Source organism: Oculina patagonica, chromosome 8 (assembly GCF_052425735.1).
Source record: "Oculina patagonica isolate OP01 chromosome 8, crgOcupat, whole genome shotgun sequence".
Taxonomy (NCBI): domain Eukaryota; kingdom Metazoa; phylum Cnidaria; class Anthozoa; order Scleractinia; family Oculinidae; genus Oculina; species Oculina patagonica.
Genome location: NC_135765.1, coordinates 20,356,676 through 20,383,404, shown reverse-complemented (window position 1 = coordinate 20,383,404; position 26,729 = coordinate 20,356,676). Strand labels below are relative to the sequence as shown.

The 26,729-nt window shown below is 40.3% G+C and overlaps 2 protein-coding genes and 1 long non-coding RNA gene across 6 annotated transcripts in view; 2 read left to right on the top strand and 1 right to left on the bottom strand.

Annotated features, from left to right (window-relative positions):
- LOC144662763 (uncharacterized) overlaps positions 1 to 26,729 on the top strand; it is a 138,125-nt gene that overhangs the window by 72,512 nt on the left and 38,884 nt on the right. The window lies entirely within an intron of this gene.
- On the top strand, positions 828 to 11,125 carry LOC144662725 (chymotrypsinogen B-like). Of its 4 annotated transcripts, XM_078523604.1 has the most exons (8): positions 828 to 1,215; positions 1,943 to 2,035; positions 2,132 to 2,173; positions 2,725 to 2,826; positions 3,027 to 3,128; positions 3,878 to 3,982; positions 4,098 to 4,520; positions 8,339 to 11,125. In XM_078523604.1, exons 1-8 carry the CDS (start codon positions 1,152 to 1,154, stop codon positions 8,737 to 8,739), a joined length of 1,332 nt encoding a protein of 443 aa, XP_078379730.1. In that variant the 5' UTR covers positions 828 to 1,151; the 3' UTR covers positions 8,740 to 11,125. The 4 variants fall into 4 exon arrangements, with proteins under 4 accessions (XP_078379730.1, XP_078379731.1, XP_078379732.1 ...); XM_078523605.1 differs by lacking the exon at positions 2,725 to 2,826; XM_078523606.1 differs by lacking the exon at positions 3,878 to 3,982.
- Positions 12,925 to 26,729, bottom strand: part of LOC144662720 (cystathionine beta-synthase-like protein) — a 27,074-nt gene continuing 13,269 nt past the window's right edge. Inside the window, exons 11-17 of the mRNA XM_078523596.1 lie at positions 19,293 to 19,398; positions 17,645 to 17,725; positions 16,378 to 16,473; positions 15,391 to 15,429; positions 14,945 to 15,053; positions 14,412 to 14,496; positions 12,925 to 14,187 (exon numbers count right to left, since the gene is read on the bottom strand). Of these exons, the coding sequence (XP_078379722.1) occupies positions 14,063 to 14,187; positions 14,412 to 14,496; positions 14,945 to 15,053; positions 15,391 to 15,429; positions 16,378 to 16,473; positions 17,645 to 17,725; positions 19,293 to 19,398 (641 nt within the window). The 3' untranslated portion in view covers positions 12,925 to 14,062. The remainder of the gene's footprint in view (positions 14,188 to 14,411; positions 14,497 to 14,944; positions 15,054 to 15,390; positions 15,430 to 16,377; positions 16,474 to 17,644; positions 17,726 to 19,292; positions 19,399 to 26,729) is intronic.

The window sequence follows — 26,729 nt, the reverse complement described above, 5'->3', positions numbered from 1 at the left end:
TCACGTAAATGGAAATATTGCTGATTTTTTTATATATCCGGTAGGAAGTAGGGTAACTATGTCTCGATGCAATATCAGTAGAATTTTCACACGAATTTAATTCTCGCTCCAAAAAAAGAAAGAAAACTGGTTGAATGAACAACTCATTTGGACTTCCTTAACTCCTTTCCCCTCCCCTGCTCTAGTTAATTCGTTCTCGTGGCTTCACTAGCTGGTACTGAAAAGGCCTGAAATCATTACGTGTTCTACAGAGAAAACCCCAACGCCTTTTATAGATTACCACTCAACAGAATAAAATAAAAGATTAAAATATTAAAAGAAAGCGCCCCTTTCCCGACAGTTTATGCATGTTTAGGTTATTTCGCCAACTATTATTTAGGTTATTTCATATGAAATTGATCTACTTAAGAACTGCGCATTTTACTGATCTTTTCACGTTTGTCGTTTCAGTTTTCATGTTCATGTTCCTGAGCCGTAGCTCTTTGGTAAATTATTTCTTCTTTGGCGTTTTTCTATCTAAGAAAGACATTTTCAAGTTTCCTTCAATGGGAAAGCAATTTTGTATATCGAAAAATGACTTGAATATCGTGCCATAACTCCTTTAACATTCAGGGTTTCATGGCTTATATCAATTTATTTTCTGGGTCTTTGATATAAGTTCAGTAAACATCTGCTAATGCCTATGCCTAATGAAAAGCGAAAGTAGAGCATACATTAAACGCCATTTGTTGATAATTAAATGAATTTTGCATACAAATATATTAAAACTAGCTTTTGCTAAAAAAAAAACACCTGCTGTATACGGGAGATTATTTTTATTTTTTGGATTCAACTGTTTGCCCAGGCTGCTCAAACTTATTTTCCTTAAAAGTGGAACCTGAATTATGTTAGATAACGATCAACCGTGAAGGTAACATTAGCGAAGTTTACAAAAAAAACGAAAAGGCGTGAAGCGAGTGGCAGTTTACCGACAAGCATCTGTTTTGCTGTTCGCAGATAAGCGGACTCTCTTATGATGAATTGATTGGTCAACCAATAATACACACACTTGATTGTGAAGGCGGATCGAAAGTGATCAGTCTGATAGGTCTCGACGTTTCTCGTTTGTGGTCAGTTTCACTGGGTTTTCTCAAGGTACCTGAACAATCAGAATGCTGAAAATTCTTGCCATCACTCTTTGTGTGGTTGTTGTAGCGTCACTAAGGACAAACGAAGGTAAGATGCAGATCATACTGCCACTTGGATGCGCACGTATAAATTATACATATATAATATACGAAAGGGATTAAGGATGCGAAGTAAAACATTACTTTCACAGTTTCTCCATATCAGAACTGAAAAAAAAATCAGAATGTTATCAAGGTCTATGAGTTCTCGTAACTTTAACATTTGGTATACTGATCATAGATGTTTTCTGTTTTGCGAAGCTGCGACATGTATTACAATAAAAATCATCGCTTTCAAGCGCTTTACTGAACAATATATTTCTCACCTAATCCATTGTGCATTTGATTAAAACACATCGAGTTTACAATTCAAATATGTGGTTATCGATGATTTGTGAACTGTGTAATTTTCTTTGCTTGGTTTCAAAGAAGAAAAAGTTAAGACTTCTGTCAACATGTGGTAATCCCTTGCATGTCAGTCATTGTTTTTAAATCTACAGTTTCGCTGGATCGTGCAAAGAATTATTTTGTGAACTTTGACTCTACCATGCAGTCCATACTTGTTTTCTCCGGTTGGAAATAAAAGCTGTCTGTTTTGTGTATTCTAAAATGTATTGGCTACTTCTGAGATTTTTTTGTCTGTGGGGAAGAGAGGAAAGTAAGGCACCACTGCCACTGTATCTTTCACTGCATATGTATGCAAGGATCCTAGAACCATTACATCCAAGATGCTGTAGCAATTTTCACTGACTGTTAGAATGTTTATTTGTCACCAGGTCGGCATCATATCATTAGCAGTGGACACCTGAAGCCTCCAGAGGAACCCTTCTTTACAGCAGACATAGAACCAGTTGAACCTGATTTGAATGGTAAGACAGCTGCACGCAAATGGTTTTTAACATTGTTTTCAAGTGAGAAGTAAAAAACCGTCTTTTTAAAACACTACTGTCTGATTTTTCTTTAAGCGGCTGAAGAGAAAAGGGAAGAAGAGCTCCAAGTAAATCAAGGTACGATCAAAGTTAGCGCGTCATTTTACAACGTGTAAAAATTATTACGCATGGTTCAATTCTAGCTGTTACCACCCCTCCCCCCTTTCTCCGGCACATCCCCGGGGATTTGTAATGTATTTTTTTACCTTGGCATCTTATTCCTAACAATTTACAAGACTAAGTCGTGATTAAGATCTGTATAATAGACATAGTCTACATGTGACGTCCTCTTTACTCCATAAAATTCAGTGTTCCTTCAAGATAGTTTTAACATGAGCAATAACAAAGTTCATGCAAGTCTTAAATGATGCATACAAGCTTCTGTCTTTTAAAATGTACGACGACCTTCCTAAATTTTCCCTATCATCGACATTTCGGCATTTTTATGGTCTCGCATGGCTTCTTCGTAATTTTAGCTTTTAGCTTTTTTATTCCGTTTTTAATCTTGTAATGCGCATTTGAACATTTTATGAAATTTGCGCACTATAAATGTTATTATTATTATTATTATTTATTATTATTATTATTATTATTTTATTATATTCCATATTGTATTGTCTTCCTTGCAGACCGATATCGGAGTGACAGTCGAGGAACAACAGGTCATAAAATGCCACCCCCTAAGGGCCCTCTTAGGGAAATAAAGCCGCCAATTGCACCTCACTATGAAGGTAAATCTAGATCTTGTAAGGAGGGATCTTTTAGTAGGGAATGTATGTAGAATTTCGTTGCCCTAAGTTTATTCATGGTAAGACGAACAAGATTTACCAAATTAGAGACCAGTTTTTTTGTTGTAACGCAGGCACAATGAAAACACAAACATTAAAAGTCCATACATGTATCAGCCTGACTGCACCTGTCTTTCTTGCAGACCAACATCCGAGTGACAGTCGAGGAGCAACAGGTCATAAAATGCCACCCCCGAAGGGCCCACTTAGGGACATAAAGCCGCCAAGTGTACCCCTCGATGAAGGTAAAACTTGTTCAGAGAACATGTATATTTAGATGCACATTGTACGTTACTACATCGCGTGAGGAACAAGTTATAAATAGAGAATATTACATGGTTGCGCGGAGATATGAAATTTATCTTCGAGTGTTTAAATCGATATCTCACGAGTGAGCACGAGAAGATAAATTTTATATCTCCAAGCAACTATGTAATATTCTGTTTATTATATAAACCTACTTATTACGATGTTTTCGACCATTTTCCGAAGATTTCCGAAGATTTGCAAAATGTTGTCCGAAGGTCGTACGAATGTTTCCGAACAATTTCCGAACTTTTCCGAAAATTTCCAAAGATATCTGAAGATTGCCGAAGATTGCCGAGGAAGATCCGAAGATGTTTCGACTTAATATTGAAAGTTTGAAACAGGGCAAACTTGTCAGACAACGTTTCGAAATCGATATCTTCACATGTATAGGCAAAGTCGACTTTCCAGTTTTTATGACACATAAATTTTTTTCTGGATTCTATATATCGCGACAGAGGATGTTGTTGATTAATTTCACATGTGAAGATATATATGTTATTCTCACGTGTGAACTGATATTATTTTTCGCGCGAAAGATTTCCTGGTATTTTATTGATGTTTATAAAATTTATCAACTTGGAAATGTTTTTCACAGTAAAGCAGGCATAATGAACTCTTGACCTTCGTTTATTATCTCTATAATCTTCCGTTTACACTGCCCCTGATTAAAATGATTTTTTGGCAGACCAAAGGCAATCTCGGAGTGACAGTCGAGGAACAACAGGTCATAAAATGCCACCCCCTAAGGGCCCTCTTAGAGACAAGAAGTCGCCAAAACTACCCCTCGAAGGTAACTCTAGATCTTGTAAACTTATGTTTCTATGTCAGTGTTATTGTTTAGAAAACTATCTTTTTTCGAGCGTATAAACAATATGATTGTTTTCTTTTAACTACTTTGTTGACAGGCAGTAGCAGTTGTGGACGCAGTTCAAGCTCTTCATCACGAGTGGTCAATGGTGCAGACGCAACACTCGGTGAATGGCCGTGGCAGGCTCGCTTGCAATTCAACCATAACCATCTATGCGGAGGGACGCTGATCATGCCGGAATGGGTCATGACCGCTGCTCACTGTGTTCTACACAACGACACTAGCAAGCTTAAGGTGATCCTTGGAGATGTTGACCGCATCAAGACTGAGGGCTCAGAACAAGAATTTGAAGTGAAGCGCATTGTGAAGCACCGATTATTCTCGCACCCAGTTCCCTATGAAAATGACATTGCGTTATTTCAGCTCTCTCGACCAGCTGATCTAAGCGATCTAGTGAACACGGCCTGTTTACCCGGATTTCTCGAAGAGGTGCCTGTCGGGACGGAATGTTACATAACTGGTACGTTTCGTGATGTTCTTTTATTCTTTCGTTCTGCCATCTATTTCTACAAAATTTAACACCCTAAGAGGAATTCTTTACGAAAATATGTTTATACAAACTTGTGACTCTCTAGTGGGAAAAATATCATGTTAAAAACAATGAGTCACTATAATGTTTTATTTAAGTAGATACTAAAACTAGGAATTTCATAATGAAAGTGAGTGCTGGCTATATGAATTGATGATTACACTTGAAGTTCTGGATTTCATTTTATTTTAGAAGAAATTTTCTTAATATTTGAAACTGTTGTTGTTGTAAAATTTTTATTTCTTCATGTTCGCAAAAAGAAATATTGTAGCTTTACCCGGGGGCATTGAATGAGGGTTTCTGTTTATGATGCTATTTCTATTTTTGGCACAGGGCACAGAGGAGTCAAGTTTGTCCGCAATTCAAAATCTCTACTGTGCAAAACGACCTTCAAAGCAAAGCGATCGTGCATGTAAGCGTACGTGATACAAACACCGTCATGCGATACTTGTTTGCAAATCGTCTGGTGATATCGTATTCTGACAATGGTCGCCTGGGGCGAAAAAATCGTTTTTGGTCGCGAAGTAACGCGGTTTTTAGTGTAGTGTTTGAACTAAACTTATGCGGTGGTTGCACAGGGCACAGAGGAGTCAAGTTTGTCCGCAGTTCAAAATCTCTACCGTGCAAAATGACCTTCAAAAGCCTTTCAAAGCGATCGTGTCAGCCGTACGTGATGCAGCGCCGTCATGCGAGACTTGTTTACAGATGGTCTGGTCTGGTGATGTCGTATTCGTACCCTCATGCGACATCTGCAGACAGCAATGTTTGTGGGCGTTACCAGAGAGACATACGATATCACCAGACGATTTGCAAACAAGTATCGCATGACGGTGTTTGTATCACGTACGCTTACATGCACGATCGCTTTGCTTTGAAGGTCGTTTTGCACAGTAGAGATTTTGAATTGCGGACAAACTTGACTCCTCTGTGCCCTGTGGTTTTCTGGAGTCTTTCCTTCCATGAATAAAAATAAAGCAGAAGAAAAAAATCAAATTTCCAGTTCCTCACCCTTTACAGGGACGTAAGATGAGCAGACTTGAGCAGAATTTCGTTGTCCTCGTGGAATTTTGATTTTGAGCAGAAAACTTGATTTCTCACGGGCATACATTGCCGCGAGCGTCATTTATCACGTGATGCATTTGTCCCTTCATCGGCCATTTTGGAGTTTGTAGAGTCTACGTAGCTCGAGTGGTAGGAAGCGATTTATTGCTAACCTCGCGAGATCATGATTGATTATCACGAGTATTTAACTGTTCACATTTTATGTAGAACACTGACAATACAACTTCTAACATTCCAGTGCAACCCATGATTTTTTTCTTTCTTGCTTGCTAACAATATTTTATTGTGATTCGAGAAAATCTTTGTACCGACCCCACAGAGGTTCATTGGAAATTCTGATGGGGGAGGGGGTCTCACAATTAAACTTTTGAAATAAAGTATGAAGATTAACCGAAATTTCAAGAGATGTTGGATGTTGGGGTGGGGGGGGGGGGTGGTTATTAATATTTTCCTGAGTAGCACATTTGTATCAAACACTACACTGTCCGTACGGACCGCTCGTTTTCTATGTCGGAAAAAGAATTGAAAACATTGTTCAGTAGTTTGAGGGAACATTCTTATAACTTTCGCTTTAAAACACGCCCAACAATATAGAGGTGTTCAATAGGGTATTGAAAACTGAATAGTACAATGTAGCAGATGAACTTTACATGATATCTCCCAAAACAATCAAACAATTCCTTAGCTTACTGTATACTTTTAATAAACGCTACTTCACGCAATCCTATAATAACAAGATGCTGTTCCCTTTCGTAGGACTGCTTGAAATTTGGCGCAAATTTTGGTTAACAATGGTTCTAACAACAAATAAGAATTAAACAGCACATTCCGTTTTCAAAGCTCTTCATAGGTAGAATAGTACAATGCAGCAGATGACGTTTACATATCTCCCAAAAAAATCAAACAATTATTTAGTGTATTCTTTTAATAACCGCAACTTCACGCAATCCTATGACAAACGGCAGTTTACGCGCACGCAACGCGATGACATAATACTACAGTGTACTTTCGAAGGGCTGCTTGAAATGCGGCGCAAATTTCAGTTAACAATGCACTAAACAGCATATTCCGTTTTCAACACTATTCATAGCTAGAATGTAGTAGATGAAGTTTACATGATATCTCCCAAAAAATCAAACAATTACTTACTGTATACTTTTAATAAACGCTCCTTCACGCAATCCTATAATGAACGGTAATTCACGCAATGGAATGACATCATAAAAATATACAGAGTACAATGTAGCACATGAAGTTTACATATCTCCCTTAAAATCATTACTAAAGTTTACATATCTCCCTTATTAACATCATTACTGGAAATAGACGCGAATTTCAGTTAACAGTATAATACTTTTAAAAACGTTACTTTGCGCAATCCTACGACAAACGGCAATTCACGCAATTACTGTAAATATTACGTGAATATCAGTTAACAGAGGTTGTAACAACAAAGAAGCATTAAACAGGATATTCAGTTTTCAACACTATTCTGACATTGGTTACTTAAACCGTTTAATAGTACAAGTAGCAAATGAAGTTTACAAAGCTCCCAGTATACTTTTAAAAACGCTTCTTCACGCAATCCTATGACAAACGGTAATTCACGCAATCGTATGACATGAATCGTATCACGTGATAAAAATATACAAAATCGAAGATCGCATGCGCTAAATCTGACATCCAAAATTTGGCTCCGAACCGCATACACAACACAGAATACCCAACACACACAGGACTACCAGAATAGTGTGCTGTCTCGCTAAGGCGAGCCAGCAACAATTGATAGCGCTTTTGGCGCAGGCTGATTGGCTACTCAAACTCCGAATATCCTTTGCTTTTCACCTTTTAGCAACGTGCGCGAAAAATTGTAATCTTTGAAGGCTAAAAACTAGTCAAAAATCATTCTTTCGGGCTATATTATCTCACTGTTTTAGTAAAACAACTATTCACCGAAGTGTCGGTGGCTAGTTGTGACCCCCCAGTTGTTAATTATTACACGACCAAGCCAGTTGAGAGGGTAAATCAACCAACCGGAGTGCAAGTTAATACAGCTCATAAAGTCGTGTAATAATTTTTTTTACCGTGAACCGCCACATAAATAGGAATGTACCCGTAAACTGACAATCAAAATTGGCTTAAACCGCCAAACCTCCAGAGTATATATAGACCCTCTATTAACCATGAAACGTGAAACTGCAAGGCTGAACGAACTGCGTAGAGAACTTAATGCGGCAGAAACATGATAGAGACCAATCCGAGAATCAAAAATGCATAACTGTAGACAGCTGTTTCGGACTCTTTAGTCCTCGTCAGTACAGTATAATGCCACAGAGAACAGAATGTGCAGCCAACGCTAGTCAACTGTTACAATCCGTGTGCCCTCTGCCGCATTAAGTTTTCTACGCAGTTCGTTCAGCCTTGCAGTTTCACGTTTCATGTTTTTCATTTGTTGGCTGATAGGTCTTTCATAGATCCTGCGTACACTAGCAGCATTTTGTTCGCGGCCCAGTGCAGTTTATTCATTCTCTATTAACCAAGCTTGCTCGGAACCGTATCGAGAGCACATCGGTCAAAGTCCTCGGTCTTCTCGCCTCGCTGTGCTGGATATTTCTCCCAGCACGGTCCTATTCATGCTTTCCATATAGTATTTATTATTGTCACCTTAAAACTTTGTTACTTTGCAGGCTGGGGACAAATGTTTGGTGAAGTACAAGAATCAGCTCCAATCCTTCAACAAGCACGCATGCCTGTAGTTTCAAATGGTGCATGCGCAGCAAAGCTGGATACTTCTCCGAACGGTGGACTCCACACTGACAATCGAACCTGGATAGTTACTAGTAAAATGATCTGCGCAGGGGATGCTGGGAAAACCAAAACACACGGGTGCTTTGGGGACAGCGGTGGGCCGTTTCAGTGTAGGAACACCGCAGGCCAGTGGGTAGTGCAGGGTATAGTAAGCTGGGGTGACCCTGATTGTTCGTCTCGTAATCATTACACAGTGTTTACTCGGGTGAGTGTGTTTCGTGGGTGGCTTGAGGATGTAATGGCAAACATTAGGGGTATTGAAAAAAGTAAATATGACTAGTAAAAAAGAACACAAATGGAGAACTGTTTATGCTTAAAGGTAAAGTGATAGCGACGGTAAACGGGTAAATCTATATATTTTATAGGGTAAAAACCAGAACGTTGGGTATACAAGACGTATACAAGACGTACAACTGACTTTTTTTTTGCTAAACGAGGGATAAAAGAATAATGATAGTATTTTGGTGACGTTTTGACCTTAAAGGAGAAGTTCACTCCAAAATGGCCATTTATTTTCTTTACGCCAATAAAAAGTTAATACAAAAATAAGTGATTCACCAAAATTTCAGCCTCCAACGTGCGCGATAACCCTACGAAATCTTTCTTTGAAGTAGCCCAAAACTTGACAACTGAACGCCGCCATCTTGGAGCTGGTAATGTATGCGTGACGTCAAAGAGCTCAGTCTGAAGTTTGTCGGGGAAATTTAAATACTCGAAACTCCTTGTTTCTTTGTATTGGCTTTTGTTTGTCAAAATGCCTGTTTGTGCAGCACCATTTTGCTCACACAGAGCTCCAAGAAATACAAAAAGAGGTGTTTATTTTCACCGTCTTCCGATATTTAAAAGAACAATTGCTCAAAAGCGGACAAAATATTTATGTGTTCCGAAAACTATGTGGAAGACTGCTTCAAAGTAGATCAGAGATGCAGTCTCCTGCGTGGAAATACCCACAAAAGATAGAAAAAGCCAGACGCAATATAAAGCATTTTTAAGAAATCTCCTTCTGTAACTCCCTTCAAACGACATGCAAGCGAAGTGTTTTCTCAAATCAAACACCTCCAGCGTTTATTTCAAACTTGGCGGGGTCCGGTGTTTATTAACGAAGTGCAATTCTCTGTATTTTTTTCAGTCCCGAGAACCACGATTTTTCTCGTCGTCGCGGCCGAAGACTGCTCTTGGGTCTCCGAGGATGATTTTTACCAAAGTAACAGTATTGCATACGGCACGTGCATGTTGCAAACAAGATTTGTTACAAACCGAACTGCAGAATAATAATAATAAATGAGTCCTAAAACGGCAATGTCGCCAACGTCCTCCGCAGTTATAAAATAAACGTTCACTCTTATAAACAACAGTGCGTCAGTCATGACAACACGAACGCGAACATTGCTCTTTCATTTTGTTTACAGCATCCATCCTAGTTATTTTACGCCGGACTTTCCTTGAACATTATAAAAAAATTACCAAAGAAGCAAACCGTACCAGTTTGTCGTAGAAGTGCTATTTAAGAAAATATATTTACTTGTTTGCTCGACCGCAAATAAACGCCGGGACCTCGATCAAACGTCTCCGGTGTTTATTTAAAAGTTAGCATTTTTGACCCGACGTTTATTAATACGAAGCCGGAGTTTAATCGGTGACCCGCGTTTAATCGAGCAAATACGGCGACGGCAAATAATTACAGCATGAACAAAAATTGACTTAAATTGGCAACAACACTTCTCAGAATAGAAATAACAAAACAGGCTAAGTTGTTAAAAATTTTGGATGCAAAGATGACTGGATGCAATGACTGGGTTTTGCTTGATCTAAAATGAAATAATTCAAACATTTCTAGCTCAGTCAGTCAACTACAAAAATGACATAAAGTTCACTTTGGGAGTTGCGATCTTATATTTGATCAAGAAGAGTTTCTCTGGTTGATTAAAAGTCCTCCCTGAAATCAAATAAAAAGTGAAATAACATAAACGCATCATTGGTTGTTATTGCGTCTGGCTCTTTCTTTTTTTGTCGGTGGGTATTTTCACGTAGGAGACATGGATCCGTTCCGGACCGGCCCCGTGTAAACACCTGGATCGGTTCCAAATGGTTCCATGTAAACAGGTCCGGTTCGGTTCGGAACGGTTCCGAACCGGTCCCGTGTAAACGTAGCGTGATCTTCTTCAAAGCAGTCTCACGTATAGCTTTCGGAACACACAAATATTTGTGTTCGCTTTGGCAGTAATTTTTCGTCGCTACCCATTCTTATTGAGTAATTTTTCTTTTAGTTATTGAAAGACGGCGAAAAGATTTTTGTATCTCAATTGTATTTTGACAAACAAACGCCTCTACAAAGAAACAAGGAGTTTCGACTAGTAAATTTTCCCGCTAAACTTTAGGCTGAGCTCTTTGACGTCACGCATACATTACCAGGCTCCAAAATGGCGGCGTTCAGTTGTCGAGTTTTGGGCTGCTTCAACGAAGGATTTCGTAGGGTTATCGCGCACGTTGGAGGCTGAAATTTTGGTGAATAACATATCTTTGTATAAACTTTTTATTGGCGTAAAGAAAATAAAAAGCCATTCTGGAGTGAACTTCTCCTTTAAGCTTAAAATGTAAACAATTTCAGAGACCGTTGCTGTAAAATATTTCTTGAGAGAAAATAATAAAATAAACGCATTACGTCATGTCTTCAGGCTTCTTGTCTACAAGTATCTCCGTCAGCCACACATGACTGAGGGTAGCTACAGGGTGAGGGTGGATTCTGGAATTTTTGTTTGGGAAATAAATGATAATTTCAATTTCCATAGGCCACAAATGTTACCCTCGGCTTTTCATCTATTTTATACATAGTACAGGACACAGCTTTGAAACGTACTTTTCCAACTGGGGTTTGGAGTGAAAGGGATCCACCCTCTTATTCAGTGTTTTTGCCGTTTTGGAATGTAAGTGATGTTATTATGAACACGAGTAAGGTAGCAAAGCCGAAAATGTTAGTAAGGAAATGAATAGATCTGAAATGATTGCGAGTATAAATTCATTCTCCATTCCACCTATCTTCGCCATGATATTTTAAGTTTCGTTCAACAAGACTGCGGTATTCCAGGGTGCGTTTTGAAGCAATTTCATAAAAGGATCTGACCAAAATAATATTTTGCTCCCACGAATGGCTGAATCCAAGCCGCAAGCGAGAGTTCTTTGTCTCAGATGTGAAATGGCGTTGTAATGATCAGAGTATCATAATTAATAAAAGTTGCATGTTTGGGATTCTTAAGGTGACTCGATCGGATTTTTGAGTGACAATACCTTTCAACTTTGAGCAACATGTATGCCACGGTAAACAATCCAACTGAAAATCGATCAGTACAGCTGTACTAAAGAACATAACAGCCATAACAGCCGAGAAAGAAGCGTTTTAAAAGATGCAGGTCAAGTAAAATTTCGCTTCATGAATTTATTCATGCTGTAGGTATCCCCCGCGACCTTAAGGCTTTGAATTAACTGCCTTAGAATGTTTCAATTATTTTGAAAATCGGACATTTCATTACATATATATTCTTCTTTTTGATTGCCAAATTTAAAAAAATTCTATCGAGCGCTTTTTATTTTGCGATCATTTTAGTAAGCGAAGGCCCTTTTTCCAGTTCATATTCAAGCCGATGTTTCAAGAAATCAAATGAAACGATTTCTCTGAGATTTTCTCCCAAGGTAATTAGATAGTTCAAGATTCACTTAAGGCCAAAATGTTACTTGATCGGGCCCTGTGAACGTTTTCTCAGTAATGTTTTAAGACTGCTTTGTTTTTGTTGTATTTTAGCACCTGAAAACTTCATCCAAAATTTTCTCGAGAACGCTCTCATAAAAATTCTTCAAATTTTGCAGACCTTGAGAAAACTATGTCAAGTCCAAGACCTAGAAGCCTTTTTTCAAAATTATCCCTTTATTAGAAGAAAATCGGTCTCGTGTAAAATGGGTGGTGACGTCATTATGTTGCTATGGTTACTCCGATTTCGACGAAACTTATCTCATTCGAAACTTTCATCTTTCTTTAGTACAGCTGTACTGATCGATTTTCAGTCTGATTGTTTACGGTGACATACAAGTTGCTCAAAGTTGAAAGGTATCGTCACTCAATAATCCGATCGAGCCACCTTAATGTCGATCTACCCCATTCGAGTTCCTCCCGTGTGACGACAGGGCAACGACAAGACTCAAGGTTGATTTACACGACGCGAATCGTGTTTTAGTTTCACATGCAGTAATCGTAGGCAAAATCGCCCCGTCTAATTCATAAAGTGGAACGTTTTAGGCTGGGTTTGGGAAACGTATTGTAAACAGTGTAAAGACTGTCGCAGTCCGCATAAAGCATAAAAGTTGTATCACGAGTAATTCTCGAAAAGTTGCCTCGGGTATCTGCTAAAGTGGTATATTTTTGTGCTTGAGACAAGAGGCACTACATGAATTAGTAAAATTACTACTCGAAAAATCAACAGAGAACATTTTAATAATAATTGCAACTACTTGACTTTCCAGTGATGATAAGTTTATTTTAATAAGCATGCTATTAATGCCGCAGTGATGCGTCTTACAAAGTTACCAAATTATAATTGAAAAGTCTACAACCTTAACAAACAATTATTCGCTAACGATACATGAGAACAGTAAATAACTTAATAATAGCTTTACCAGTCCAGTGTATGTAGTCTCACTACTGAACATTTTTCAACTAACCTCATAGTACATTATTTCTTAGTACGTTTTATGAAAGCAAAAACTGCCACTGTTCTGTAGGAACAAGAAGCAGTGTGTATGTTTTGTTATTACATTATTACTGTATCAATTCATTTAAAACCGTCACCCTCAAAAAGGAGGTTTCACACTATAGTTTTTTTGTTTGTTTGTACTCTGTAACACCATAAAAATATCGAAGGATCCGGATACAAAACTAATTCTAACATTTGCTTGGTGTTTACCTTTGAACGAAAAAAAGCACAAGATGTGGTTTGTCCGTTAATTACTACAGGCATCCTTTCTTTGCCAATTGTGATATTAAAGTTCCGTGAGATGAAATGAAACGTTCATTGACTGTATCTAATGTCACGGAAATAATGACGTAACAGGTATTTCGCGTAATCCCAATCAGAGCTTCAACAGCCGTAAAAAGCTCCATTAAGCCAATGGGAAGGGAGGTTATTTCTTTTCAGGACCTTTGGAGGGGGAGTGGGGGGGGGGGTGTTCAAGGCCTAATATGCCACAGGGTTTGAAGAGGATCGAGTTATTTCCAATCATAAACGTTAGGGCATACACAAAAAACTTAAGTGGACCTTCGGACGTTTTAGTGCTGTTTGGTAACAAATTTTTCACAAAAATAGCAACAATAACTAGCAAATGTGGTGGATAAAGAACTTAAAAAGCGCAAAATTGTCTTGTTTCCTTGTTATAAACTGTCGTAATATTACCATCTAGGGGCTTAATACAGATGGGGGGGGGGGGGTATCAGAGAGGGAAGCTTATTGAAGCTTTTACAGTATTAATTAAATAAAAGGGGAGATTTCTGTGCCAGCATCTAACTGTTCTCCGCGAAAATCTCTTCACTCCAGCTCATGTTTGTTCGTTGTTCTTGTTTAATGAACCTCGTCGCCGTTTTGCGCTGTTTCTTTCTGATTCAGAGTAATGAAATTCAACAGATCAATACGCGTCACAATTCCAAATATCATCTCTTTGTCATCAAGTGTTCCTTTTTCGGTATCTGAAAAGTTAACAATGTGTGTTAAATGACCTAGACCTCACACGGCAAGATATTAAGGTGGTTTTAATGAACTTTTTAATTTAGTTACTTGTCATAACACACATACATTATAGCTCTAGCTGCTCAAGTTGGAAAAGACAGTACTAGACCTTAAAACGAGCAAGGTACAAACACGTTGACATAAATGGCTAATTTTTATATGAGCAAGAAACAAGTACACTTACAGAGTCGCTGGCTGTGAACAATAACAGCATAATGATCATGATCGAGTATACGCGATAGTTTGCCAAGACTTGTTTCTAGTGTCACCTGGAAAACAGTGATTGAGAAAACTTTGTTTGACAGGGGAGTTTGTTTTTCTCGTCATTCATTCACAGATAAATATATAAAAACAGTTGTTTTATTGTTAAAACGTCTTTTCAACAAGAAAATTTTGCTGTCATATGTTACTGATGTTACAAAAACGTTGATCCGCATCGCTCCCGGTTCTTTTTACGCTTTCAACGATCATTTGAGAAGTACAGAGGAGGTGAACGGTCTACAGAACACAGCATCACCAGATATACCACTGGGAACCCAGGATCACACGACAACTACTAGATGTAAAATTATTAATCAGATTTGTAAAGAACTTTATTTCTTCTCATATGACAACAAAACATTAGAAGAACTAAGCTAAGTTTGCATGCCTTTGTAAAATGGTGTGGTTGTTAATCAAAAAGCAAAATAAAGTAACATAGGCCTTCTAATGACTGACCTTTTTAAAGTTTTTGTACACAGAGTTGGCAACAGGGCTTTCTGGAGTAATTCTACCAGTTAACATCTGGGACATAATGTTACCCAGTGTTACCATTCCCATCACAAACCTAATACAAAGAAATATGAACAAAGTAAAAGTTCTTTAGTTTACTAAATCCAAAGAACCCCAAAGTCCCAAAGTATGATTGTCACTGATAATGAGATCAGTTTTTAAACAGGTTTTATTTTTCAGGCACTGAAACTGAAAATGTCGCAAAAATCCAGACGTTTTGTAACTACTGTTCATTCATTAGGAGAATATTGAACAAAGTGGGTGTATTGATGACATTTGAAAACAAATTTTTAGAAGTAGCATGAATAGAAATGTAAGGCAATAAGTTAAGATAATTTACGTACCATTCTTAACTTATTATTAAATAATCTCAGCCATGTTTTAAAACTCACCCTGCTTCACTAACCACTGGAAGCTGATCAAAACCTTCCCTGGAAAGAAATTTATCATGTTGTGTTAACAAAATTGTTGAATGGCTTATTTTCAGTATAATTTGTGATTAGGTTGATTATTACACCACTGAAAAAATGAAACTGCAAGATAACTAATGTAATTAAATAAAAGAATTGTATAATAGTATTGTAAGTAAAGTTATAGCGTACTTAGTGCAACTTTTGTAACGTAAGTTTTTCTTCTTTTTAGCATTGTAAGTAGTTTTTTTTTTTGTTTTCTATTCGTAAGCTTTGTAAGTAGTTTTTTTGGTTTTGTAAGCATTGTAAGTTTTGTTTTCTTTTGGTTTGTAAGCAATGAATTAAATAATAAAAAAAAAGATAACTAAGCATGATTTCTTCCCAAGGAGTAAAAACAACAAACAATCAGAGCAGATTAATAATGCACAATAATTCTGCTGGTTCCCAAATGTTGACTGTGCAAACTCAAAAAGTGAGAACAAATACCTTTAACCAATCTGATCTTGGGGAAATCTTCAATACATGTAAGTGGTTGGCCGGAGATTTTCAGGAAATTATCATTTAAAATAAGCATCTTTTATAAGAACAAGTTATCTCAATCATAAGCTCTACACTTACGTTTAGGATATCTAGTTGAAGACTGAAATGAAAATTCAAATCTCTATAAAATATCAGAGTTGAGTCCTATAATAAATTGAACGCTACTTAACACATACCCCTCGATAACTAAAACCTTTACTGGATTCCCCCCAGATCTTCCTACTACCGGTAATTTTACCCTCACTAATTTGAACCCTCTGATAGCTCCAAACTTTTTCAAGTATACGCCCAGATTGAACGTTCGAATTATTGGGATTCAACTGTACAGTGTATTACATGTAATTGCTCTCTACATCAACAATACTTCCATTGTAAGGTTGACCAATTTCCTGAAAGAATTAGGCAAGTTAGGAAAGTTTGAAAACAAACCTGTCCATAATGTCAATTGTTTGCTGACAGGTAACTGATGGTAGAACAGTCAGAGGGGTTGGAAGGTTGAGGGAAGAAACTTTCTTTGTCCACCACCTAATTAAACAAAAAATACACCAAGGCTAGTCAGTTTATGATGATATTTCCAGCAGTTTTACAACACTAGAGTAACTGTCAAATATAGTGTTAGAGAAACATGTTAAGTTTATAATTATGTAAACAGGAATTTCAGAAAAAGCTGTAAATTGAAAGTTTATTACTTTGAAAAAGATAAATGAGCTAAAACACTGAAAGAGCATTGGGCACTATTTTACCAGTAAAGTTAAGTGCGGTAAATAAATAAGCTTAATTACCGGTATGTCAATTCAATCAGAATATGTATGGGGGGTAGATGCAAAATTATTGTAAAATGCACTTGACAAGCAGCTATAAGGTGGGCAGAATGCAAGAGGTAACCATGGCAACAAATAGGGCATCAGATTGTCTTTAAAACTGCCTTTAAGCTAGTGCACTCGTGCATAGATTGACTAAATTTGTTTTTTAACGTGAGTACATGTAAGCAGCAAGAACACCACTAACTGTGGTTTAAATTTATTTTTGCCTGAAAATTTTTCAAACAAGTTTGCTTCTTATTTCCCTTTGTTTCAGATCATGAAAAAGAATATTTAAGACAATGCAAAATACAAAATGGTATAAATTTTCTTTTTTTTCAATCAATATACCTATTCAGACACATTACAAGCTACTGAGTACTGTGCAAAAGTAATGTGAACGAAATTCGTCGAAATTCGTGGCTTTTCGACGAAAAAAATGCGAAATTTCGCTCAGAGCTAATTTGTCGGCCTTTTTATAAGCTATGGCTCTGCCCTGCTTCATGACTATAAAGAATGACTCCTTGAGGTGCTGCTATTCAAACTAAAAGATGATGACCATTGTTTTATGACAAATCGTTTTATTTTACTTAAAGCTTAAGCATTACCAGAGAAAGCCTTTAAAACTCGAGTTTATACTCGAGTATAAACCTACAATAACATGCAGCGAATTTCGCTGCTTCGAATTTCGATAAGTCATTGTTTGTCTACCTCGAAAATTCGCTATTTCGAAATTCGCTGTCTCGAATTTTCGACGAACTTCGCGATTTTTTTGCGTGGAGTGCAACGAAACATGTCTCGATAATTCGAAGAAATCTCTTCGAAAATTCACGAGAACAAAAAACGAATTTCGACGAATTTCGTTTGCATTACTTTTGCACAGTACTGTAACATACCAGAATTTGTTGTGGTCGTCATTTCTTTCTTTCTCAAGGAAACCATTGTCTTCCATCCAGTCATCACTCAGGAATTTTGTCCTGCAATCATCATCAAGTCAATTTGTATTACATTTACTTGTCAACATTTTACACACTACTAACAGTTTTTTTAGAAGAAATCCGCCAGGACTTTGAGTAGTTATTGGACAAAATTATGTACCAAAACTATTTACACCTGATTGCAAGCTTTTGTGTTACTGCTTCAAATATCTTATCGAAAGAAATCTTTTCTAACAACACCAAACATCGAAAACAAATTTCGAAGTTCCACTGAATTCCCATGAATTGCTTAAAAGATGTGAGCTTTTGCCCATAGCTTGTGAACTTTGAATATCATTTTCTCAGGCTCTCATAAGAAATTGTTGTACCAAAATTATTTCCACCTGACCTTATTGCAGACTTTTTTGTTACTGCTTCAAATTTCTTATCAAACAACACCAAACAACACCAAACATTAAAAACAAATTTCCAAGTTCCACTGAATTCCACTGAATCGCTTAAAGAGGAATTTACAAAATGGCTACATGTGAGATTTTGCCTATAGCTTGTGAACTTTGAAATTCATTTTCTCAGACTCTGATAAGAAATTGTTGTTGGTGTTATCACGGATAATTACTTACATCTTTACCTCTTATTAAGGTCGCGGGGGACACCTTAGGCTCATCATTATGCATTTATTTAACATATGCACGAAGTTCAACGACTGACATCGAGAACTTTACGATGAGATATTTGCATAAAAAATATGAGCACGCGCGTGTGATTTGATGTGTTTGCGTCTGGAATTGTTTATGTCTCTTTGAAAACGCATTGTTCTCACCATAAAAGCGTGGAATATAATTACCATAATTACCATTTTGAAACCGTGTTTTGATCGGGACACCTTCGGAAATCTCAAAGTTTGGACTTTTCCGACAATTTTGTGGCAGAGAATTCAGCGCGGATATAGAACTTCATGAGCTGCCACTGCAGAGAGGTAAACTAGGAATACTGTAGTGTGTCATAACAGAGGCGGAATTTTAAAACAGCGCTTTTAGAAAGAGGTAGAAGGCATTCAATTAAAATTTGCGCATTTAAACCGCCATAACTTGCTGGAAAACTTTAAATTAAAAAAATCCGCTTCTGTTATGACACTCTAGAGATATTGACTGATTAGTTTTTGACAAGATCACAGTGTGCTGTCTCCTACTCGTTCTACAAACTCTGCCACGAAATCATGTTCTTCCCAATTTGGCAGTATCGTGGCTATAACATCGCCGTTAGGTACAATCTACCAAATAAAAGATGACATACGTAATCTTTTATCATTTCTTTATGTCTCTGTAAAATTTGAGCTTAATCGCACCCATAACAGCCGAGAAATAAGCGTTTTAAAAGATGCAGGTCAAGCAAAATTTCGCTTCATGAATTTATTCATGCTGTATATATCCCCCGCGACCTTAAGGGTAGGAAATAATGCAATAGGATTTAAATTATTCTGGTACGTGATTTTTGTCCAACTTTAATAAATAATTTTTATTACTCGACTTTCTAGTGGATTCCGTCTTAAACATTTTGTCACAGATCAAGCTTGGATAAAACATTGAGGAAAATCCAATTATCTTACATGTAGTTCCTGACTGAGTCTGGCAGAAGGACAACACACCTCTGTCCCTCCCCCAGGGTCTGTGCTGCCTGCACTGCAGCTGCCATCGCACTACCACTGGACCCCCCTGAATAAAAAAAAATAAACACACAATATGTAACACTGTCAGTTGAACCTCCATTATCAGAACTCCTTGATAATCCAAATGTTTTTCTTCTTAACTGTTAGGATAAACCTGTGTATGCAAATTCACTAGTTTACAAAACTAGCTTTTCTTTACTAAATTTTGACAAAAATGTCATTAAAAAAAACTACATTTCATTATTTGGAAGCAATCATCTACCAACATCTAAGTAAGCGAACAAGCAAGACCAGGGCTGCCACTAAGGGCCGGGGGCTGGGGATTTTCCCCAGCTAGTACGAGTTTGAGCCCCGGCTACTTTGATACAAAACCAAAACATGGAAAGTGAAAAATACATCAAATAACAGAATTGTGAATAAAAAACAAAGCAATAGTTTATTAATTTAAATTATTTTTCACCTTTTAAAGAGAGCGATTGACATTTCATGTGAGGCTGTGATTGAAAATGTGTAAATATTGAACAATGTCATCTTCCTTTGAAAGTGCATGACTTTACGTGTTAGTTTTATTCGGATTCTCTTGTTTTCAGAGATTCCGGCTCTGCGTGAAAATGTCATAAAAAAAACGGAGGGCAAAAGTGGATAAACGAATAAAACTGGATCCCTTCTTATCTTCTGGCTGTGCTTTAAGATAAGATTATGTTTAACTGAAGAAACAACAGTTTGGGCTTCAGCATTTCTCTTTCGAATCGACAAGTGACCTGGATGATGCATGAAGGAGATTGCACAAGACGCATGTTGTCCAGTATTAAATAGTCACACATGGACTTTCCATAGTTGAACTATGAACACTTTCCACACAAATAAAATCGGCGATCAGTTAACTGTAAACCCCAGGGGGGGTAATCCGGCTTGTTAATGACGGGGATGATCGAAGGATTTTTTTGGGTTTGAAATTTTCGATTCCGGGATTTTTTTGGGTTGGAAAATTTGGCAAGTATTTTTTTGGGTCTTGATTTAGATAGCGCCATTACGTCATTTATTATACACAGCGGTTTCTGTTGGCGCGCATGCGCCTGAGCTTTGTCTGTTCCATGTGCTCGCTTGAGCTGGCTGTATGTTTTGAATAAACCTTCGAGTAAACGCAGAGTTTATCCTTTACTGGCGTGGTGGCAGCGCTTTACCCACGCCTCGAATTCACAAACACAAGTGTGGACTACGGATCCTGCGACATCTACTCCAAAACAAGGTAATTCCAACATTTCATAGCCGTAATTTCAAGCGAGCGAACTGAGCTTTCCAACATGGCCGCCTTGGCTCTAGCTCCCAAACAGTGGCAATTAACAAAGGTTGAAACAATTACTTCCTTCGAAAGTTGGCGACAGAACTTGCTCTATCTCCTTTCCCTCGACAAGAATTTCGTTCCCTTCCTCGACGCAACGTGGCAAAAGCAAACCGCCGCAAACCCGCGTAGGGGCCTTACCAACGATGGCACTACTGTCTCTGAAGCCGAGCGACTAACTGCGGTCCAGAAGAACGCCCACCTTGACTTACTACTCAGCCAGATAGCCAACTTCTGTCCCGTAATCTCTAGGAACTCTATTGTTAAGCATTCAACCTCACTAAAGGACATATGGCAGAAAATCCGCCAACATTATGGTTTCCAGTCCACCGGCGCACATTTTCTTAAATTTGGCCAGTATACGCCTTCAACCAGATGAGCGACCCGAGGACTTGTTCCAACGTCTTATGGCTTTCTTTGAGGACAACCTCCTTTCTGTTCACGGCGGCTTAACACACCATGGAGATGCTGTAACTTCTGATGAAGATCTCTCCCCCACCCTAGAGAACACAGTCGTGGTTCTTTGGCTCCAGTTGATACACCCAGGATTACCCCTTCTTGTGAAACAATAGTATGGCTCTGAGTTACGCAATAAGACCCTGGCTTCACTGAAACCTGAGATCTCTCAAGCCCTTGGATTTCTACTTGACGAGTTACGTAGCATCGAAGATACCAAAGCCATGCGTGTCGGCAATAGCTCACCAAGGCGCAATCCTAATAGTGTTCAGGGCCAACCCCGACGCCGCCCCTTCTTGTCCTGCATCCTCTGCAAGACTGCCGGGCGCCCACATACCACTCACAACCTGATGGATTGCCGTTACCTCCCTGATCGTGACCGTCGACCGTGGGCCCGGTCTCGCTTGGTGATGGATGACCTCGAAGATGCTGGTGTTGATGAGTACGAGCCCCTTGGTGAGAGCAGCGACCTCGTAGACCCACCAGTCCAGGGTGAAGAGCCTGCCGCCCTTCGCGTCAGCATAGTCCAATCACCTGTCCTTAACATGTTCTATCACAAACACCCTGTGCAGCTAACCCTGGACACCGGCGCCACCTCCAACATGATTCGCGCTTCCTCTGCCAAGCTATACGGCTTCCCGATCACCCCGGCCTCCCAAATGGCTCGGCAGGCTGATGGAGTAACCCCAATGGATGTCATTGGCGAAGTTCACTGCTCCCTTACCCGTGGTCAGCGGACCTTTGAGCTGGATGCCCTTGTCGTTCGTCAGCTGGACGTCAATATCCTAGCTGGTAACCCATTCATGGTCCGGTGTTCGTCCTGCCAAACGTCAGATTGCAATCGGTGGCTCTGAAATTATTAACTACAGTCTGCCTTCCCGGCATACTCATCAACCTAATGTGCGGCGTACACAGTCCTTCCTGCTGCGCAACCCAAATCGCACCGTTGTTCTTCCAGGTGAATATGTTCAGTTCAGTACTCCTCCTGACTCTGACCCGGACACCTTGTGGGCCCTTGATCCCCGGATAGACTGCCCGTCTAACCTGCCACGTAAACCAGAAGATGCTTGGCCTCCACCACAGCAAATTCTCTCTGTGGATCACGCTGTTCGCGTCTCCAACACGACCGACTCCCCCATCCTTCTGAAGAGTGGTGAACAGCTATGCCAGGTTCGACACATTTTACCCGTTGACACCTCTGCCTCCACTGCGCCTACCACCGACCATGCAGCTGCCTCTCCTTCCCTAGCCTCCTGCAAGCCCTTTTCGCCCCATGTGATTCTCGACCCCGATGGGTGCCTTGATCAGGTCACTCGTGACAAGTTCAAGGCTGTCAACCTTGAGTTTGATGATGTCTTCAATCCATCCATCTCCAAGTACAATGTGCAAGCGGCATTGAGGCTGTTGTCAACCTTGGGCCTACCCTCCCTCCTCAGCGCAGGCGGACTCCCACAGTACGGAACACCCTTGAAGAATTACAAAACAATGACGAGCTCGCTGCGGGTGTCTTTGCAAAACCTGAGCAAGTCAATGTCCATGTTGAGTACCTGAACACCTCGTTCCTAGTAAAGAAACCCAATGGCGGTAGCAAGCTTGTCACATCCTTCGGAGAAGTCGTTAAGTACAGCAAACCTCAACCCTCCTTAATGCCGAATGTTGATGGCGTACTGCGCGAGATAGGAAAGTGGAAGTACATGGTTGTCACTGATTTGCTCAAGTCATTCTATCAGATCCCCCTAGCAAACTCATCCATGAAATACTGTGGAGTCGCGACCCCGTTCAAAGGCATTCGTGTGTACACTCGTTCCGCCATGGGAATGCCTGGCTCTGAAACTTGCCTCGAGGAGCTGATGTCCAGAGTTCTGGGTGACCTCATTCAGGAGGGCTGTGTCGCGAAGATCGCTGACGACCTGTATGTCAGGGGAAACACCCCTATCGAGGTACTCAACAATTGGAGTAGAGTCCTTGCCCTTCTCCAAAAGAACAATCTTCGCTTGTCTGCCGCCAAAACAATCATCTGCCCCAAAAAGGCCACCGTACTGGGCTGGGTGTGGTCTAGTGGCACCCTACAAGCTAGCCCCCACAAGTTGGCTGCCTTATCCTCAGTGGAGCCTCCTTCGACAGTGCAAGGCCTACGCTCCTTTATCGGGGCGTACAAGGTTCTCAAGGCAGCGTACTCGGGGCTCTGCTGTTTAGTATCTATGTAAATGACCTTCCAGCAACCAGCGAAAGTTGTTCAACCGAATGCTACGTGGATGACACCAAACTTCTTTTGTCTTTCAAAGTTGGTGATGCTGACGAAGCAAAGGACACTATCCAAAAAGATTTACATCTAATCCGTAACTGGTGTTTTGATAATTGTCTTCTGCTTAACCCTGAAAAGACAAAGCTCATGATCTTTGGCAGCCGCCCGATGATCCGTAGACTATCTGATTTCAAGCTTTCGCTGCTCGGAAAGGAACTCTTGCCGTCAGAGTCCATCAAAGATCTTGGTGTAACATTCGACCCCACTCTGTCATTTGAAAACCACATTTTAGCGACAGTTTCATCCTGTATGAGTAAATTAGCTCAAATAAATCGGGCAAAGCACGCATTTAGCTCCGACCTATTAGTGACTATCATCAACGCGCTCGTTTTCAGTAAGTTGTACTATTGTTCTACTGTATGGTCCAGCACCACTGCCTGTAATGTGCAAAAACTTCAACTCGTTCAGAACTTCGCTGCTCGGATAATTAGTGGTACATTCAAATTTGAGCATATAACTCCATCACTCAAGAATTTGAGGTGGCTTCCCGTAAAAAAGCAGCTTTACCTTCGAGACGCTGTTTTCGCATTTAAGTGCATGACGGGCTGTGCCCCGACCTATCTGACTTCACAATTTGTCAAAAGGCAACAAATATCAAGCAGAACCACAAGAAATTCACAACAACTGAATATTCCCCTGTGCAAAACCACTGCTGGCCAGAAGTCATTTTATTACAGAATAGTAAAGCTATGGAACTCTTTAGACAAAGACTTGAAACTATGCAAGAGTCATACAATTTTTAAGAAAACTCTGAAGACAAAGCTTCTCAGCGAGTTTTTAAATTAATTTTTTTTCCTATTTCTTGCATTTTCCTTTCTATTTCTTTTTATTTTTTATAATATATAACTAGGGTACACATTTTAAATTTTACATTTTATTCAACTTCATGTATTGTTCACTGAAAAACCTCTTTAGGAGTGTTCAATAAAATTTTATCTTATCTTATCTTATCTAGCCGTGTGCTTCCAAGATTTGTGGAGCTGCTTGATCCCCTTGACCAAGTCACCGCAGGAAAGGATTCCAGAGAAAAAATCGCCTGGTCTGACGAGTTACTGCTGACCTTTAAAGCCGCTCAACATGCATTGAAAGACAACCGGACCATCACAATCCCCCGACCACAAGATGCCTTATGGATTGTGACTGACTGCTCCGTCAAAAATAAAGGCATTGCAGCCACACTGTATGTACATCGACACGGTCAGCTGTTCTTAGCTGGATTTTTTAGTGCCAAGCTTTGCCGGCATCAAGTGACTTGGCTGCCCTGTGAAATTGAAGCCTTGGGTATTGGGGCTGCAATTAGACATTTTGCCCCCTATATCATTCAATCGCCCCACCCCACTGAGGTACTCACCGACAGCCGACCTTGTGTCCAAGCTTACGAAAAGCTCCAGAGAGGTGAATTCTCCGCCAGTTCCCGGGTAACCACCTTCCTGTCAACGCTCAGCCGCTATTCTGTCCACTTACGTCACATCGCTGGTGTTGAGAACCTACCCTCTGATTATGCAAGCAGACACCCCAAAGAATGTCTGGATTCTCGTTGTCAAATCTGCAAGTTCATTGTCGAGCTCGAAGATTCCGTTATTCGCAGCCTCTCCGTTAGTGATGTCCTCCAAGGCTCCGTCAAGATGCCCTTCACAAGCCGTGCTGCTTGGCAGGCTACCCAGCTGGAATGTCATCACCTCCGGAGGACACACTCTCACCTTAGCCAAGGTACCCGACCTTCCAAGAAGGCCACCAACATCATTGATGTGAAACGCTACCTTAAGGACGTCGTAATTGCTGCTGATGGCCTTCTCGTTGTGCGAGACCCTCAACCATTCCAACCTTCTCGTGAGCGACTAGTTGTTCCCCGCTCTGTCTTGGACGGCCTATTAACAGCTCTTCACATCCGCTTTTCTCACCCTTCAAAGTACCAAACCAAGCGTCTCTTCACCAGATACTTCTTCGCCCTAGATGTTGACAAGGCCATCGATCTTGTATCTTCCTCCTGTCACACCTGTCAGTCCTTAAAGTCAATCCCCAAACATTTCCAGCCCCAGTCATGTGAAGAAGCTCCTCGGTCCATTGGCGTTTCATTTGCTGCTGATGTTGCCCGGCGTCACTGCCAATTGATCCTTGTTTTACGAGAAACTGTCTCCTTGTACACTTTGACCACCCTTATCAAGAGCGAGAAACATGAGGATCTCCGCAATGCCATCATCGTCCTATGTTCCCAGCTGCGTTCCTTACAGGATGGTGGTACAACTGTCCGTGTTGACCCTGCTCCTGGTTTTTGTGCACTTGCCAACGACCCAATCCTCCACTCCCACGGAATCTCCTTGGAGATTGGCCGGGTCAAGAATCCAAATAAGAATCCTGTAGCTGAACGTGCCATTGAGGAGCTCAGTCTGGAACTCCTCAACTTGTCTCCCGAGGGAGGACCTGTGTCTGACGTGACACTCGCACTAGCCACTGCTAACACTAACTCCCGCATCCGCCGTGATGGCCTTTCGGCACGTGAGGTCTGGACTCAACGTGACCAGCTAACTGGCCAGCAGTTACCCATAGTTGACCGTCAACTCATCCTTAGTCAGCATTTTTCCCGCCAACAGAACCACACACCTAGTGCAAAATCTAAGGCGCGTGGCCGCACCGGGGTACCCTCAGCTGCTGTCTCTGTTGGTGACTTAGTCTTCTTGAAGGGTGACAAAGACAAACTAAAAGCTCGTGAGAAATACCTTGTGGTCAGCGTCAGTGAGGACCTTTCATGTGAGCTACGGAAGTTCACCACCTCCCAGTTTCGCAGCAAAGTATACACTGTGCCTGTGTCCGAATGTTATCCCGTGGCACCTACAGTTCTTGCTCAGTCACCACAGGGTCCCATCCGTGGCCTTGACAAGCCCTCTCCCTCAGACTCTGATGAGGACAACGTCCCTGTCATGCCACCAACAAAACACTCCGCTGTTCCCGCACCTTCTCAAGTGGTTACTGCGCCTCCAGCCTACGACAAACCCACGGTTCCAGAACCTGTGCATGATGTTATACCTGCCCAGGAACTTCCTCCAGTTCCTACAGCCATTGTCCCCGCACCCTGCATTCCAGACTCCTCTCCAGTTCCTTCTGCTGCACCTCCTCAGCCACCTGAACCTGCTGTTGTCATTTGCCCGAGAAGGTCTGGCCGCCAACGCCGTGCGCCGTTTTGGCACGACCCTGACTGGGTCTTAGAGTAACACTGACTGTGTCCCTTGCGTACAGTTATTCTACCCGTTTTATTTAGAAGGACAAGTCTAAGGGA